The sequence below is a fragment of the Neoarius graeffei genome, chromosome 16 (assembly GCF_027579695.1).
Source record: "Neoarius graeffei isolate fNeoGra1 chromosome 16, fNeoGra1.pri, whole genome shotgun sequence".
Classification (NCBI taxonomy): Eukaryota; Metazoa; Chordata; class Actinopteri; order Siluriformes; family Ariidae; genus Neoarius; species Neoarius graeffei.
The window spans coordinates 61,279,901-61,297,198 of NC_083584.1; the positions used below are offsets into that span (position 1 = coordinate 61,279,901).

Sequence of the window (17,298 nt, forward strand, 5' to 3'; positions counted from 1 at the left end):
CTGTAATTTTCATCATAGGTACACTTCAACTATGAGAGACAGAATGGGGGGAAAGAATCCAGGAAATCACATTGTAGGATTTTTAATGAATTAATTGGTAAATTCCTCGGTAAAATAAGTATTTGGTCACCTACAAACAAGCAAGATTTCTGGCTCTCACAGACCTGTAACAACTTCTTTAAGAGGCTCCTCTGTCCTCCACTCGTTACCTGTATTAATGGCACCTGTTTGAACTCGTTATCAGTATAAAAGACACCTGTCCACAACCTCAAACAGTCACACTCCAAACTCCACTATGGCCAAGACCAAAGAGCTGTCAAAGGACACCAGAAACAAAATTGTAGACCTGCACCAGGCTGGGAAGACTGAATCTGCAATAGGTAAGCAGCTTGGTGTGAAGAAATCAACTGTGGGAGCAATTATTAGAAAATGGAAGACATACAAGACCACTGATAATCTCCCTCGATTTGGGGCTCCACGCAAGATCTCACCCTGTGGGGTCAAAATGATCACATGAACGGTGAGCAGAAATCCCAGAACCACACGGGGGGACCTAGTGAATGACCTGCAGAGAGCTGGGACCAAAGTAACAAAGGCTACCATCAGTAACACACTACGCCGCCAGGGACTCAAATCCTGCAGTGCCAGACGTGTCCCCCTGCTTAAGCCAGTACATGTCCAGGCCCGTCTGAAGTTTGCTAGAGAGCATTTGGATGATCCAGAAGAGGATTGGGAGAATCTCATATGGTCAGATAAAACCAAAATAGAACTTTTTGGTAAAAACTCAACTTGTCGTGTTTGGAGGAGAAAGAATGCTGAGTTGCATCCAAAGAACACCATACCTACTGTGAAGCATGGGGGTGGAAACATCATGCTTTGGGGCTGTTTTTCTGCAAAGGGACCAGGACGACTGATCCGTGTAAAGGAAAGAATGAATGGGGCCATATATCGTGAGATTTTGAGTGAAAACCTCCTTCCATCAGCAAGGGCATTGAAGATGAAACGTGGCTGGGTCTTTCAGCATGACAATGATCCCAAACACACCGCCCGGGCAACGAAGGAGTGGCTTCGTAAGAAGCATTTCAAGGTCCTGGAGTGGCCTAGCCAGTCTCCAGATCTCAACCCCATAGAAAATCTTTGGAGGGAGTTGAAAGTCCGTGTTGCCCAGCGACAGCCCCAAAACATCACTGCTCTAGAGGAGATCTGCATGGAGGAATGGGCCAAAATACCAGCAACAGTGTGTGAAAACCTTGTGAAGACTTACAGAAAACGTTTGACCTCTGTCTTTGCCAACAAAGGGTATATAACAAAGTATTGAGATGAACTTTTGTTATTGACCAAATACTTATTTTCCACCATAATTTGCAAATAAATTCTTTAAAAATCAGACAATGTGATTTTCTGGATTTTTTTTTCTCATTTTGTCTCTCATAGTTGAAGTGTACCTATGATGAAAATTACAGGCCTCTCTCATCTTTTTAAGTGGGAGAACTTGCACAATTGGTGACTGACTAAATACTTTTTTGCCCCACTGTAATTGATAACAAGGATTTGGAAAGATAGATCAGTGTAATTTAGTCGTTAGGTTATTCAAGATTTCCTTTATCAGTTGCTTCTTGAAAAGTGGAAGAGACGTACTGTTTTGTAATTGGTTTTTTTTAGACTATTCCATACAAAGGGTCCTCTGTACATTGAAGTAAACTGTCGCTGATTAGAGTTGGCGTTGCAGAAGTAGAAAAGACTTTCAATACGTAAATTGTGCATGAATAATTACTCAAACTTCCACTGGAAAAAAAAAAGTTGATTCCCGGTTACTTAGTGTATCAGATCACATGACACTGTTCCGCGATTATCAACACCCTTGTCCGCAGTTATCGACACCATTCCACAATTATCGACATCCAGGTGATTATTTATTTAAACAAAACAAAACAAAAAAAAAAACAATCTGATGTCGCAAGCCTGCAAGATGTGAGTGGCATTGGGCAGGAGACAGTAGAGAATGACTCCATTTGCAGCGCAAAATTCTGCTGTAGGAAGGGAGATGTGAGTGGAATGTCCATCAACAAAGAGAATGACAGGAAACCGAACGTGTTTCTCCTTCAAAAACTTGACAAAATGCTTCAGAAATTCAAATAACAAATCACCGTACATCCAAGCACTGTCAGTATGACCATAAATGGCTTCTGGGAAATCCGACAATCCTATATTACTGAATCTCCGGCCAGGGAAGACAATTAAAGAAGGCAAGTAATCCTCTAAGGCGTTGAAGCATGCCATAACTGTGATTTGACACTTTGTGTTGGAAACAACTTGGCACACATGTTGTGAGGATACAGACGTTAACACCCAATTACTTGTAATGCAAACAGGAAATCCACTCTCGTCTGCATTGAAAATGCACCTGGGATTCTTAATAAGATTCTGAAAATCCCGTACCTCCTTCTCTAAAAATGAATTAAGGCCCTCGTACCAACCATGAAGAATTTCAAAACTGATGGAGGCTTGTTCTTTCCCAAGAAGTTGCAGACTTCTGTTATCTCTGGATGCCTCTTGCGAAATGGGTAAAACCATCCTTTACCTAGCAGATTGCTGGTGAATGGCGTTTTCCTCCCATCGATCCATAACAGTTGTAAATGTCCCTTAATTCCACAGCGTGTCGATAATGGTGGACACCGGTGAAAGTGATCACTATTATCGACACCTCACGTGACTTCTCAAACGCGCGTTTAGATACAAAATGGCGACTGTCAAATGAAAGAGTCAGAAACAAAGTAGGTTTCGACAAGGAGTTCATGAAATATCGGTGAATTTGATCAGTAAAAACATGTCCATGATCTTTCCACCATGCTTACCTGCGATGATAACGTCCGGGTTTTCATCAAATTGCTGATCAAGCTAAAAAAAATTCCATCTCAGGTAACGAGCTGCATCATCAGACGACAAGATTAAAGGGCGAGGCGGGTCTTCCAGTTGATTAATTAACCAATAATAACTGTTGGAACTGAAACTCACCTTTGTACAATTGTTTTTTATTGGTAAATCTGAAAAGGTGTCGATAATTATGGACTGTCGATAATTGTAGCCGCCGCTCTATGAGGCTTATATTTATATTGGATGTTGCTAGAGAAAAGATAATGTATTAGAATTCAGCAGTGATATGATGTGGTTTTGCAAACAAAAGAGACACAGAAACTGAGATTTACTTTTTTTTTAAATAGTTCTTGGATGTTGTCGGTTTTTTTCCCATTATAAATATAAGTTGTTCTATCTCAAGGTACTTGGTGCTGGAAGGAACTACACTGCCTTCAGAAAACAAAATATGAGAACTCACAGTGTCGCACAGTCCTATATAACAAACAGAACTTGTGTGTGTGTGTGTGTGTGTGTGTGTGTGTGTGTGTGTGTGTGTTATACTTTGATGATTCCATTATATCTCAGTGACACCAGGCGTTAAACTCAATTTCTGAGCTCCGTGACCTTCAACCTTTACAGATAAAACAATAAACTGTTTGTAAACCTTCAGTCTGACCTTTGACCTGTGAGGTCATCACTCCTCCGACTCAGTAACATCCTCATAGCATCATTCTGTGCTGAAGAGGGAAATCTGTCTGTCTCTCTGTCTTTCTCTTCATTCCACCAGGGCGATCAGGCTGTGGTTTTACTGTCAACCTTTAGGCTCTGTCCCAAACGCTAGGACTCATTATAAGTTAGTGTTCTTACTAGTACGTCTTGTCATAAATAAGTGTTATTTAAGCGTATTCGCTATTTTAATGCCTTGCATACAGTCGGTATGCCAACTCCCAATTAGCCAACTAGCTAGCGGTCTTGTATGTGAACCGTCCCAGTCACTTGCTCTCGTAAGCACACTTCTATCCGAAACAGGCATTTGGGACACAGCCTTGATCTGTATTCAGTTCCACTTCACTTTCTGTTCTTTCAGCTGTTCAGTAACTGATGATGAATGTGTTTCTGAACTGAGGATGGAGAGAGAGAGAGAGAGAGAGAGAGAGAGAGAGAGAAATGGATGTAAGAGCTACTACGGTTTTGACTAACCGAGCTTCCTCCCATCTTTTTCCTTTTTCTATTCCTCCCCTTGCTCGTCTTTTCTCCTCTTGTCCTCTCCCTCTCTCCTGTCTTATATCACTCTCATTCCTCTTTCATCTTCACTCTCTCTGTCTCCATTTTCCTCCTCTTCCTCCAATTCTTCCATTCTGTTTTCTATCTATTCTGATCTTTCCTACTTTTCTGACTTTCTCCCATCGTCCCTCTCTTTCTCCTGTCCCATGCTGTAAGTGTCCCCTGATTCTCCCTCCCACCGTGTGTGTGTGTGTGTGTGTGTGTGTGTGTGTGTGTGTGTGTGTGTGTGTGTGTGTGTGTGTGTGTGGTGTTAATGTGTGTGTAACTGAAGAAACGCTGTGAACCTGGCTGTGCTAAAGCTGAATGAACAAGGCCTGTTGGACAAATTGAAAAATAAATGGTGGTACGACAAAGGCGAGTGTGGCAGCGGGGGCGGAGACGCTAAGGTTAGCCACCGTTTTGCGCCCAAAACGAGCGCTGACGGAATAAAACGTCACGTAAAAGAGACTTCTGCCATGACGACAACATAACACGCACACTCGCACAAAATCAGAATGAGAAGTGTTCGCCGTTCAGCCTCCAGCCTAAAGGGGGCGCTGATGAACAGCTACCACATGCAGTATTTAGCCAATTTAACCAACTATATATACAGATACAGGCAGTGTGAAGTGAAAACTCGACAAAACAACTGGGAATATCAACATTCTTCTGAGATGTGTTGGTAAATTACTCAGACTAACATTTCACATAATGACACTTTGCATAAATGAGCTTCCATTTGTTTCCTAAAACAAAACAGGGGCTATAAAATATTAGGAAATAAATTAATACGATGAGGACTGAGCTGTTAATTTCTCTAACATGGCAGAATGTGCCTTTTACACAGTGACAGAGCGAAGTTACACACACACACACGTCTGTAGCTCTGACTAAACAACCCTTATATACATACATGTCAACCTTTAGTTACCCACACCCTTCCAAAATCTGTACTTTTCCCTTACATACGCCCATGAGCCCTTATACACGAGAAATTCCAATATATAATTCAAAGCACCGATTGTTTTATTCCACATTATACACTCCTATTGTAATAGGCATATTTATCACACTGCACCAAGTTAAAGGGATCAAATAAGCATGGACTGAATAAAAGACATTTTAGATCCCAGAGAAAACAACTGAATTAAAAAGGACTATATGTACAGTCAAGTAAACAATTATCCACTAAAGAGAATGACTGAACTATAAACTTAATTATTTAATATACATTGTATCAGTAATACCAGAATTATTGGTGTAATTTTGCAAATAAAATGTATTAATATTAAATAGTTCATAAAAATTACACAAAGTTCTATTTGACAAGTGTTGACATCACCTACAATATTACGGTACATTCCACCAAAGAAAATTACTTGAAATATAACAGCAGTACTAAGTAGGTATGTTAATTAAAATAGTAGGTTACATGTAATAAATTATATATAATCATGTCAAACAGTAAATGAAGGTTAGTAAAAGTTCCATTTGAGAAAAAAGTGTTGACACCACAAGCAGTGTTCGATCCGACTAAAGATGACTGAACCACATCAAGTATATTATGTAAACAAGGATAAGTGAAAATATTAATAAATTATGAAGTTAAACTGAAAATCTTCCCAGTAATTTATAACAAGAATTTAAATCTTATTCCTTTTCGGAGTGTTCTTTGCTGTACAAAGATGTTGCAGATTCGGCACTAGCTATAATATCACTGCTTGGGTGGCAGTTGTAGCTCCTCATCACAGTTCATTTTAATTTGCAGATATGCAGTTCATGTGTGTGCAGCCAGATTTTTTCTGTCCTCAGTATGAATTTTCCTAACCAATGAAAAAGCCCTCTCACTGTCTGCATTGCTCTGTGGGAGGCACAGCAAAGCAGTAAAAAGTCGTTTCAGCATTGGAAACCTGACAACACCCAGAGCAGTTTTTACATCGAAGACGTTTCCCCAATCTACACTACCGTTCAAAAGTTTGGGGTCACTCAGACAATTTTGTGTTTTCCATGAAAAGTCACACTTTTATTTACCACCATAAGTTGTAAAATGAATAGAAAATATAGTCAAGACCTTTTTCTGGCCATTTTGAGCATTTAATCGACCCCACAAATGTGATGCTCCAGAAACTCAATCTGCTCAAAGGAAGGTCAGTTTTATAGCTTCTCTAAAGAGCTCAACTGTTTTCAGCTGTGCTAACATGATTGTACAAGGGTTTTCTAATCATCCATTAGCCTTCTGAGGCAATGAGCAAACACATTGTACCATTAGAACACTGGAGTGAGAGTTGCTGGAAATGGGCCTCTATACACCTATGGAGATATTGCACCAGAAACCAGACATTTGCAGCTAGAATAGTCATTTACCACATTAGCAATGTATAGAGTGGATTTCTGATTAGTTTAAAGTGATCTTCATTGAAAAGAACAGTGCTTTTCTTTCAAAAATAAGGACATTTCAAAGTGACCCCAAACTTTTGAACGGTAGTGTACATCTATTATTTTCCTGGTCAATAAAAGAAAATCAGAGCATGGCAAACATGTAGATGGTGTTAAATTGCTTTCATCCCCTACTACACATTTTAGAGACGGGTTACCAACGGTCGTTACCACCATTACTCTTCATTCAATACTTTTCCAGTTTACTGACGACTGATGGTAGTAACGAGTGTTGGTCATCCGTGTCTACATATAATGTCTATCAGCAATTAAAATGTTTAGGGAAGCGAAACCAGAAATCGCTGGGTAACTACAGTTGCTGTTGTATAAATGGCGACTCCCAGTATCGCCTCCCGAAATTATCATGATAATGGAGGAAGCTTTCCTACATGCAAACAGTACAATTTTTAATTAAAAAAAAAACAAAACACCAGTGCAGTCTTTGAATCAGGAAACATTTTTTTCACTAGCTGCGAAAAATGGTCTGCCACAGTCAGGGGGATGTTGTGTTCCACGAGAAATTGGCAGAACATAACTTCTGCAGCCGTCACAGAAGTCTGGGCAGTCCGAGCCGATGGACTTAAATGACCGAGAAAACTATGTGCAACTATAAAACCACATAAATCGAAAATGTTTCCGTTTCATTGTGCATGCATGTTTGAAAAAATAAATGGTGGATGCTAAGAAAATTTTCTCGGAGTAACGGAAAAAATCTCTGATACAAAATGTAATTTTCCCGTATGAAAATCGGTGTACGCCGTATTAGCCAAAAAATTGCATTTTCCCGTACAAAATACGGGGAAACCGTATAACTTGACATGTACACACACACACATGTTAACACACACACAGTCTTATTTAAGCCTTGCACACGTGTACTGTGCAACTGTCGCTCTGTCACTTCCTGTTTGTGTGTCCTGTTGTGTCTAATAACATAAGATAACATGGCGTGTGATGTTATTTATGTTATTCCCCCGGTGAAGAACCCCAGTAAACCTCGCAGTATTGAAACTGAGTGAAGCAGGAGTCTTAGACAAACTGAAAAACAAGTGGTGGTACGATAAGGGCGAGTGTGGACCCAAGGACTCAGGAAGTAAGGTCAGTCTCTGCGACCACAAGAAACAAAAAATATATTTATTTTTAAAAAATATATGATCTAGATAATGATATCCTGAGGGAAATAATATACTTAAGAGAAGAAAGAAAGCTAAAAAAGAAAATAATTTTTAACAAGAAAGAAAAATCATGAGAAGAAAAAGAGAAGGATCGATAGAAGAAAAAAATGAAGGCGTGAAATCAATCAAAGAAAAATAAGGATAATTAAATGAAAAAAGACAAGAGTTGGGGGATAAAAATAAGGCAAAATTAAGAATAAAAAAATTGAAGTTTTTTTAAACAGAATTTTGGAAAGAGGAAATAATAATAATAATAATAATAATAATAATAATAATAATAATAATAATGTGTGAGGTGAAGCTGCTGGTTGGTTGGCTCCTGTAACGCCCATTATGACATCACCAGCTGACTAGGGTTGTTTTTTTTTGTTTTGTTTTTTTTAATGGGGGAAAAATATTACAACTATTCTTTTCAGCGATAAAACATCCTGTACTGTACAAATGTTATTAAATAGCGACTAAAAACATGAAACTAATTTCTACAACTTTTAATTTGAAGTTGCGTTATTCTGTCCGTAATAATTACCTGCATGGACAGTATAGTCAGTCGGCCAATCAAAGTGTGACTTGACTAATAACATCATACAAAACATATAAAATGTTTTATTGTACTGTCGGTAGCCTAACAGTGAACTTGAATATCAGATTAAAACAAAATCAATAAAATTTGTTCAGAAAAATAAAATCGATGAAGGTTAAATTTCATCGGAAATCAGTCAAATATGTGTATTGTATTCATACGTGTAACTGTAGCATGGATTATTGTTTTGTTGAAAGACCGATATACTGTAATATTTCATTAAATCAGAGTATTACATTTGCCCCGCATCCTTGCACTTAGGGGATAGAGTTAATTTGCTAATTACAGTGTCTTGCAAAAGTATTCATCCCCCTTGATGCTTGTCCTGTTTTATCACATTACAAGCTGGAATTAAAATGGATTTTTGGAGGGTTAGCACCATTTGATTTACACAACATGCCTACCACTTTAAAGGTGAAAATTGTTGTTTTATTGTGACACAAATAATAATTAAGATGAAAAGGCAGAAATCTGAAGTGTACATAGGTATTCACCCCCTAAAGTCAATACTTTGTAGAGCCACCTTTTGCTGCAATTACACCTGCAAGTCTCTTGGGGAGTGTCTCCATTAGCTTAGCACATCTAGCCACTGGGATTTTTGCCCATTCCTCAAGGCAAAACTGCTCCAACTCCTTCAAGTTAGATGGGTTGTGTTGGTGTACAGCAATCTTCAAGTTATGCCACAGATTCTCAATTGGATTAAGGTCTGGGCTTTGATTAGGCCATTCCAAGACATTTAAATGTTTCCCTTTAAACCACTCCAGTGTAGCTTTAGCAGTATGTTTAGGGTCACTGTCCTGCTGGAAGGTGAACCTTCGTCCCAGTCTCAAACCTCTGGCTGATTCAAACAGGTTTTCCTCCAGAATTGCCCTGTATTTAGTGCCATCCATCTTTCCTTCAGTCCTGACCAGCTTTCCTGTCCCTGCAAATGAAAAACATCCCCACATCATGATGCAGCCACCACCATGCTTCACTGTAGGAATGGTGTTCTCAGGGTGTTGGGTTTGCGCCGCACATGGCATTTCCCATGATGGCCAAAAAGATCAATTTTAGTCTCATTTGACCAAAGGCTCTTCTTCCATGTGTTTGGGAAGTCTGCCACATGCTGTTGGGCAAACTCCAAACGTGTTTTCTTAAGCAGTGACTTTTTTCTGGCCACTCTTCCATAAAGCCCCACTCTGTGGAGTGTATGGCTTAAAGTGGTCCTATGGACAGATCCTCCCATCTCCGCTGTGGATCTTTGCAGCTCCTTCAGTGTTCTCTTTGGTGTTTTTGTTGCATCTCTGATTAATGCCCTTGTTGCCCGGTCTGTGAGTTTTGGTGGGCGGCCTTCTCTTGTCAGGTTTGTAGTGGTGCCATATTCTTTCCATTTTGCTATAATAGATTTAATGGTGCTCCGTGGGATATTCAAAGTTTGGGATATTTTTTATAACCCAACCCTGATCTATACTTCTCCACAACTTTGTCTCTGACCTGTTTGGAGGCTCCTTGGTTTTCATGTTGCTTTCTTAGTCGTGTTGCAGAGTCAGGGTCCTTCCAGAACAGGTTGATTTATACAGACATCATGTGACAGATCATGTGACACTTTGATTGCACACAGGTGGATCTTAATCAACTAATTATGTGACTTATGAAGTGAATTGGTTGGACATCATGTGACAGATCATGTGACACTTTGATTGCACACAGGTGGATCTTAATCAACTAATTATATGACTTATGAAGTGAATTGGTTGGACCAGCTCTAATTTTGGGGTTTCATGCAAAAGGGGTGAATATTTATGCACACTCCAGATTTCTGTTTTTTCATCTTATTGTTTGTGTCACAATAAAACAACAATGTGTACCTATAAAATTGTAGGCATGTTGTGTAAATCAAATGGTGCTAACCCTCCAAAAATCCATTTTAATTCCAGCTTGTAATGCGACAAAACAGGACAAACACCAAGGGGGATGAATACTTTTGCAAGACACTGTAAAACATTGCTTGATAAACAAAACCATGTAAACCTCAAACTGGCTGTATTGCTGTATCACGAGTTACAGTTTTGTCATATTAAGCATTTTGGACTTCATTACCCAATTACGACGTTAATTAACCAACAAAACACATAATATATGTTTGTATTGCTACATCAGATAAATACAAATCATTTGAATTATGAACTATTTAGAGTGACAGAGCCCATAATTGGTGAATTAAAACAATCTGGCATACTTACTTAATTAGCTAATTAGTTGAAATGGTAATTACTGTAGTGTAATGTAGACTTGATGTAATAAGTCTATGTAAAAGAAAAAGTATACCCTTCAGAACACATCCCTGACACTCGTCTTTTCTCTCTCTCCCTCCGTGTTCGTGGGACACTCTCAGGATAAGAGCTCTCAGGCACTGAGCCTGAGCAACGTAGCGGGCGTATTCTACATCCTGGTGGGCGGGCTTGGCCTCGCCATGCTGGTGGCGCTTGTCGAGTTCTGCTACAAATCAAAAGCTGAAGAGAAGAAACGGGCAGACGAGTGGAAGCAGAAACAAGCAGAATCAGCCGAGCTGAACTTCAGTCCGGTACCAAGCCCGAGCCCGAGTATCCAGAACTTAGCAACCTATAGAGAAGGGTACAATGTGTACGGCTCAGATGGTATAAAGATCTAGGGGGTAAGAGTTAGTGATTCTCCCTCAATAGTTTTACTAACCACCTCTTGAGCCATCTCTTCTTGTGTTGATGATGTCACAGTTCTGACTCCACCTCTCGTCCACCTTCCTCCTCTAGAGTTCGCCTTCACCTAAGCCGTGAGAGACTCCTTAAGGCCCGGCTGTCAACCACGTGGGAAAAGGGACCACCTTTATGGATTCCGGCCCCACCCGTGCCATGGAGTTCCCATAGCAACCAAAAAACCTCACGCTGTGCCTTACGTCACATTCCTTCTGCTGATGACGCCATACTTCCTGCTCAACCGGACTACGAAAGAGCTCCTTAAACGGATTGTAAAGGAGCACAAAAACATGTAAACAAACACTGAGACGGTGCGTCTGCAGGAAAACTGGCGGAGACGATGCATCGACAGGATTTCTTAATTTCTTGACGCCTTAATGTCATGACATCATAACTGAAACACCACCCACTAAGAAAATACCCAGAAGACCAGAAAACTGTCAGACTGTACACAATTCCTGTTGTACCAACATGTTTCTTTTATTCAGTTATGACACGTAGTCTCCTGAGAACAAACGCTCTGTCCCAAACGCTAGCGTTCATGACTAGCCAAGTCATCCAGTTTAAGGCTCCTTCCCAAAACCACTTGAACATACAAAATTCTTCATCGTGCTTATTTTATCTTTAAGTGTTCATATGGTGTTATGCACAGCGTGTGTGTATATGTGTGTGTGATCCATATGAGCATACATCAGGTACAAAACTGAATGTGCTAATCGCGTACTCAAACCACTGACTAGCAGACTGTTAGCTAGCAAGAAATCAGCGAGCTGATATTTATAATGACTTTTCTTTGTGACACAGTATGTACGTACACATGTCCCTGATTCTCCGAACACTTTTCAAACACTAGCGTTTGGGATTTAGCTGGATCAATCATGGTAGCATGTTAGCGTTGCTAATTAGCAGTTTATTTGGAGCAGAAAAACACCACATAGTCCCATAGTTTAACGTTTGCTAATCCATAAATTACGATCAAAGAGTAAATACTTGTTGAAAAAAACATATACGGGGCAAGTCATAACAGGAAATAGAACACCATGTGCACATACACATACTGTACATGCTTTGACCCTGATGTAAATAACTGTAAACACACACCTGTTTTTAGGTAACGACTCATCGCAATAATGAAAATAGGACAACACAAAATCTTTTATATGCACACTTGTAAAAAGAAATGAGCGCATAGCATTCTCGAGACTTACAAACTAAAAGACCACCACAGTGTGTGTGTATGTGTGTGTGTGTCCGTGACATCTATTCTGTTAACACTTGAGCATGGAGTTCCAATACGCTTTTTAACACTTCCCCTTATTAGATGTGTTTATGAGAGTCCAACTTACCCAGAAGGCATTGCTGCAATCAAACGCAGCTTCCTTGCTTCCATACAGCCTCGATTCCAGAGATGCAATTCTTTCATTTGTTTATCCTGGTTACTGTTGCCATTGCAGATGAGGCAGGAATACACCCTGGATAGGATGCCAATCAGACGCCACAGGAGGTTATTGTTACTGCCAGCACAGTTACAGTAAAGTTTAAGAGGAGAAATTAATTTTAAGAGCTTCTTTGCAATGCCATTTTACTGTGAGATCCAACAGACAAGTAGTAGAGACGTTGGACTCAAAGTCCCAGAATGCAATGCGACACATTTGCGCTGCGTCACAGAGACACAGGTTGACTAGTCCGTGATCTATGAGTTGACGAATAGTATTAGCTTGACAGATAAAATTTTCAAAGCTGATGTTTGGGTGTATAGGACTAAAGCACCTCTCTCTTTAAGTGGAGATGGAGCGGGAACTAAATCCCACTGTAGAACAAACATGAACCATTCATGATCCGACATGAACGATGAACAAAGTTTTAACTAAAAGCATCCACTCAGAATATCATTACAGAAAGATCCTGGATGCCATTAACAATCACATTTTAATCATAAATATTAAAAGGTACTGACTGCAAAGTCATCTGAAATTTTCACATTTTTTTAGTGTATATGGTATTTTCCTCTGTCCTGCAAGAACAATATCATGCAAACAGATGTGATCATTTTGATGTCCTGAGGGTTGCTCTTTTCTCCATTTTGGGACCATTTTCCTCCCTCTTGAGGTGGCCCTACAGAAACACGAGGAGCTTTAACTAATTAGCATAACTATGGAACTACATCACGGGGTGGCACGGTGGTGTAGTGGTTAGCGCCGTCGCCTCACAGCAAGAAGGTTCTGGGTTCGAGCCCAGCGGCCGGCGAGGGCCTTTCTGTGTGGAGTTTGCATGTTCTCCCCGTGTCCCCGTGGGTTTCTTCCGGGTGCTCCGGTTTCCCCCACAATCCAAAGACATGCAGGTTAAGTTAATTGGAGGCTCTAAATTGACCGTAGGTGTGAGTGTGAATGGTTGTTTGTCTCTATGTGTCAGCCCTGTGACGACCTAGTGACTTGTCCAGGGTGTACCCCACCTCTCACCCATAGTCAGCTGAGATAGGCTCCAGCTTGCCTGTGATGGATGGATGGATGGAACTCCATCACACCAAGATGGCGACATGTGGGAAAACTTCGTGACTCTGCATTAGAGCCCTGCACTCCCGCGGGAGTCCCGCGGGACCCGACGCAAAGCAGTGCGGCACGGGACAAATTTTGAAAGCTCATTGCGGGCGGGAGGGGGAGTGCACAATGTGGGAGAGGTGATAAGCTGCAGTCCCGCTAACTAAAAACGTGTTTAAAATAAAATGTATAAATTATTAATTTATGTCTATCATATATAATTTGTGCTGGATATTTTATTTGGCATTAATAAAAACATTTTAAGATGCCAAAATTTGCGGATGTGGTCTAATCTCGCGTATGTTTCTGATTCCTTTCCGCTCTTCCATGTTTGAGATCTCCGATCATGGCAGAAGAGCAGAGCTCCGCTAGTGAAGCTCACAGTGCTTCAGAAGTAAGTGCTGCTTTAAAAAGAGGTACATTTACCGTTAAAAAGTCAAGAGTAAGGGGTGGGGCACCATCACGCTGTGTCTTTAAATTATATTAATTTCTTATAGGCCTACTTGTATTTCCTAGAATGTAAATGGGAGGAGTGACATATAAGCTATGTGCAATGTACAATATTCTTAATATCCACTGTAGATTTTGGTAGGTGTGTTGGGTATCTCTGTAAAGCCTCAGCTGTGCATGCCGCCTGGCAACGCGCACCCTCACTACGTGCGCTAGGTGAAGGATCGGTCAGTGGAGAGCTCAGCTAAGCTCAGCATGTTTAATTCCCCAAGCCAATGACAAGAACTTTTGTGAGAAATAACACGAACATCATGCGGGATTTGCGGGTGGGAGTGGGACAAAATATGGCAGGCGCGGGCAGGAGCGGGACTGAAAATCATAATTCTTTGCAGGAGCGGGTGGGAGCGGGACTGCACAATGCGGGAGCGGGCGGGAGCGGGACTGAAAATTCTGTCCCGCGCAGACCTCTACTCTGCATCGACCTCAGAGAGTTTTGAGTCGCAGGAATGTAATTTGTGGTTGACGTTTGCGAATAGATCCGTGAAGCAAAAGATGAATAGATCTTTTCTCCGTTCCTACTTTTGTGTTCTCGTTTCTTTCTCTGTAAGATCAAAACATTAGGTGTGTAATAACTCCATACTCGCTACCGTGGAGTCGAGGCCATGCATTCTAAGGCTAAGATAGCTAAGCGCTAGCTAGAACGATTTAGTTATCTGTCCAGAAAAATGACACGTCATCATCTAACCTTGCTCTATCTTGCAGTTGCGCTCACTAGGCAGGATTTCCTTTTCTTTTCCACTGGAGAGAGAACCGAGTCCACCATGTTTGCCCACACTGACTTGTTTTGGTTAAAAGTAGATCAGACACCCCACGGTGGTCACATGATATTGTTGCGCACTGCTTCAGCGATCACCGGAATCGTAAAATCCAGGACAATTTTTATCTCAGCAAAACATTTACTCACAGGATACAGGATGTGTGTGTGCAGCAGTGAAACATCTCGAAACTCCAACAGCAACAGAAATATGACATTTTATCCAGAATTCAACTTTGCACTCAGAATCTTTAATCTTAAAGTCATTCATACTGAATTATTTTCCCTTTAATGCTACACAGAGCAGCCTGGGCTTAATGACTCGCAGGATTATTGTAGCTCGGATGTCATTTCCCTTCCTGTTTTCTCATCAACACCTCAAAAACTTGATTAGTTTCATCATTTGCTGAGATTAGCCGCTCATACATTCTTCAAATCCTTCTAAATCATCCAATTTATCACAATTCCATTCAAATGACTTACCTCATAGCAGTATGCCTCTTGAAAAACGATCAAATATCCTTCGTGGGATTTGTTATAAATGTCACGTGAAGGATGTACACACTTCTCCTCTGGCTGTCTGGAGATGAAGCGTGAGCTTGGTAAACATTCAATAAAGTTGTGTTTATTGGTTTTAACTAGCGAATCAGTGAACGTTAACACTACTAACACCTGATTGATGTGTTTAATTGGTTTAGATTTTCACAGCCATGTTACAAGTTCCTGGAGTTTGAAGAGTAGAGCGTTAGCTAGTGGACTATAATTAGCCAGCTGATATGACTCCAAATAGGAACGCACTGTTATTCATTTCAGCTTGATCTTTCTAGCTACTGAGGGTTACGCTGTATACACTCCTCCCCTTGTACTGCAAGTGTACACTTCAAGTGGCCTAGTTTAATCGTGCTTTTGACTCATGAGGGGCCTGGAAAAAGCGTATTGGGACACTGTGTACATGTCCACACCCTAAAGAAAAGTTAGGGTTTTTTTTCTGTTTGTTTGGAGAGGGGTGTTTTTCATTTTAGATATGATTTCGTTTCATTGTTTGCTCAAGAGATATAAATAAAGATAAGAGTTTGAATAATAAAACCCCATTTTTGCTGTTGCTGATGACATAACACGTTTCGTTATTGTGTAAAAATCTGATAGAAACAGAATGCAACGTGTCATACTCTGTAAACTACACCCACTGGAGGGGAAACGTTTCATCACTCTCCGCTGACTTTGTATTGTACGAAGGCGTTTCCTTGTCACTTTCATCTACAGTGGTGCCTGAAAGTTTGTGAACCCTTTAACATTTTCTATATTTCTGCATAAATATGACCTAAAACGTCATCAGATTTTCACACAAGTCCTAAAAGTAGATAAAGAGAACCCAGTTAAACAAATGAGACAAAAATATTATACTTGATCATTTATTTATTGAGGAAACTGATACAATATTACATATCTGTGAATGGCAAAAGTATGTGAACCTTTGCTTTCAGTATCTGGTGTGACCCCCTTGTGCAGCAAGAACTGCAACTAAACGTTTGCGGTAACTGTTGATCAGTCCTGCACACCGGCTTGGAGGAATTTTAGCCCGTTCCTCCATACAGAACAGCTTCAACTCTGGGATGTTGGTGGGTTTCCTCACATGAACTGCTCGCTTCAGGTCCTTCCACAACATTTCCATTGGATTAAGTTCAGGACTTGGACTTAGCCATTCCAAAACATTCACTTTATTCTTCTTTAACCATTCTTTGGTAGAACGACTTGTGTGCTTAAGGTCGTTGTCTTGCTGCATGACCCACCTTCTCTTGAGATTCAGTTCATGGACAGATGTCCTGACATTTTCCTTTAGAATTCGCTGGTATAATTCAGAATTCATTGTTCCATCAATGATGGCAAGCCATCCTGGCCCAGATGCAGCAAAACAGGCCCAAACCATGATACTACCACCACCATGTTTCACAGAAGGGATAAGGTTCTTATGCTGGAATGCAGTGTTTTCCTTTCTCCAAACATAACGCTTCTCATTTAAACCAAAAAGTTCTATTTTGGTCTCATCCTTCCACAAAATATTTTTCCAATAGCCTTCTGGCTTGTCCACGTGATCTTTAGCAAACTGCAGACAAGCAGCAATGTTCTTTTTGGAGAGCAGTGGCTTTCTCCTTGAAACCCTGCCAAGCACACCATTGTTGTTCAGTGTTTTCCTGATGGTGGACTCATTAACATTAACATTAGCCAATGTGAGAGAGGCCTTCAGTTGCTTAGAAGTTACCCTGGGGTCCTTTGTGACCTCGCCGACTATTACACGCCTTGCTCTTGGAGTGATCTTTGTTGGTCGACCACTCCTGGGGAGGGTAATATTGGTCTTGAATTTCCTCCATTTGTACACAATCTGTCTGACTGTGGATTGGTGGAGTCCAAACTCTTTAGAGATGGTTTTGTAACCTTTTCCAGCCTGATGAGCATCATCAATGCGTTTTCTGAGGTC

The 17,298-nt window shown here is 40.6% G+C and overlaps 1 protein-coding gene across 1 annotated transcript in view; it reads left to right on the forward strand.

Annotated features, from left to right (window-relative positions):
* Positions 1-11,131, forward strand: part of gria4a (glutamate receptor, ionotropic, AMPA 4a) — a 126,608-nt gene extending 115,477 nt beyond the window's left edge. The window contains exons 14-16 of the mRNA XM_060942197.1: positions 7,539-7,653; positions 10,685-10,963; positions 11,079-11,131. Coding sequence (XP_060798180.1) covers positions 7,539-7,653; positions 10,685-10,960 — 391 coding nt within the window. The 3' untranslated portion in view covers positions 10,961-10,963; positions 11,079-11,131. The remainder of the gene's footprint in view (positions 1-7,538; positions 7,654-10,684; positions 10,964-11,078) is intronic.
* Positions 11,132-17,298: the final 6,167 nt, after the last annotated feature.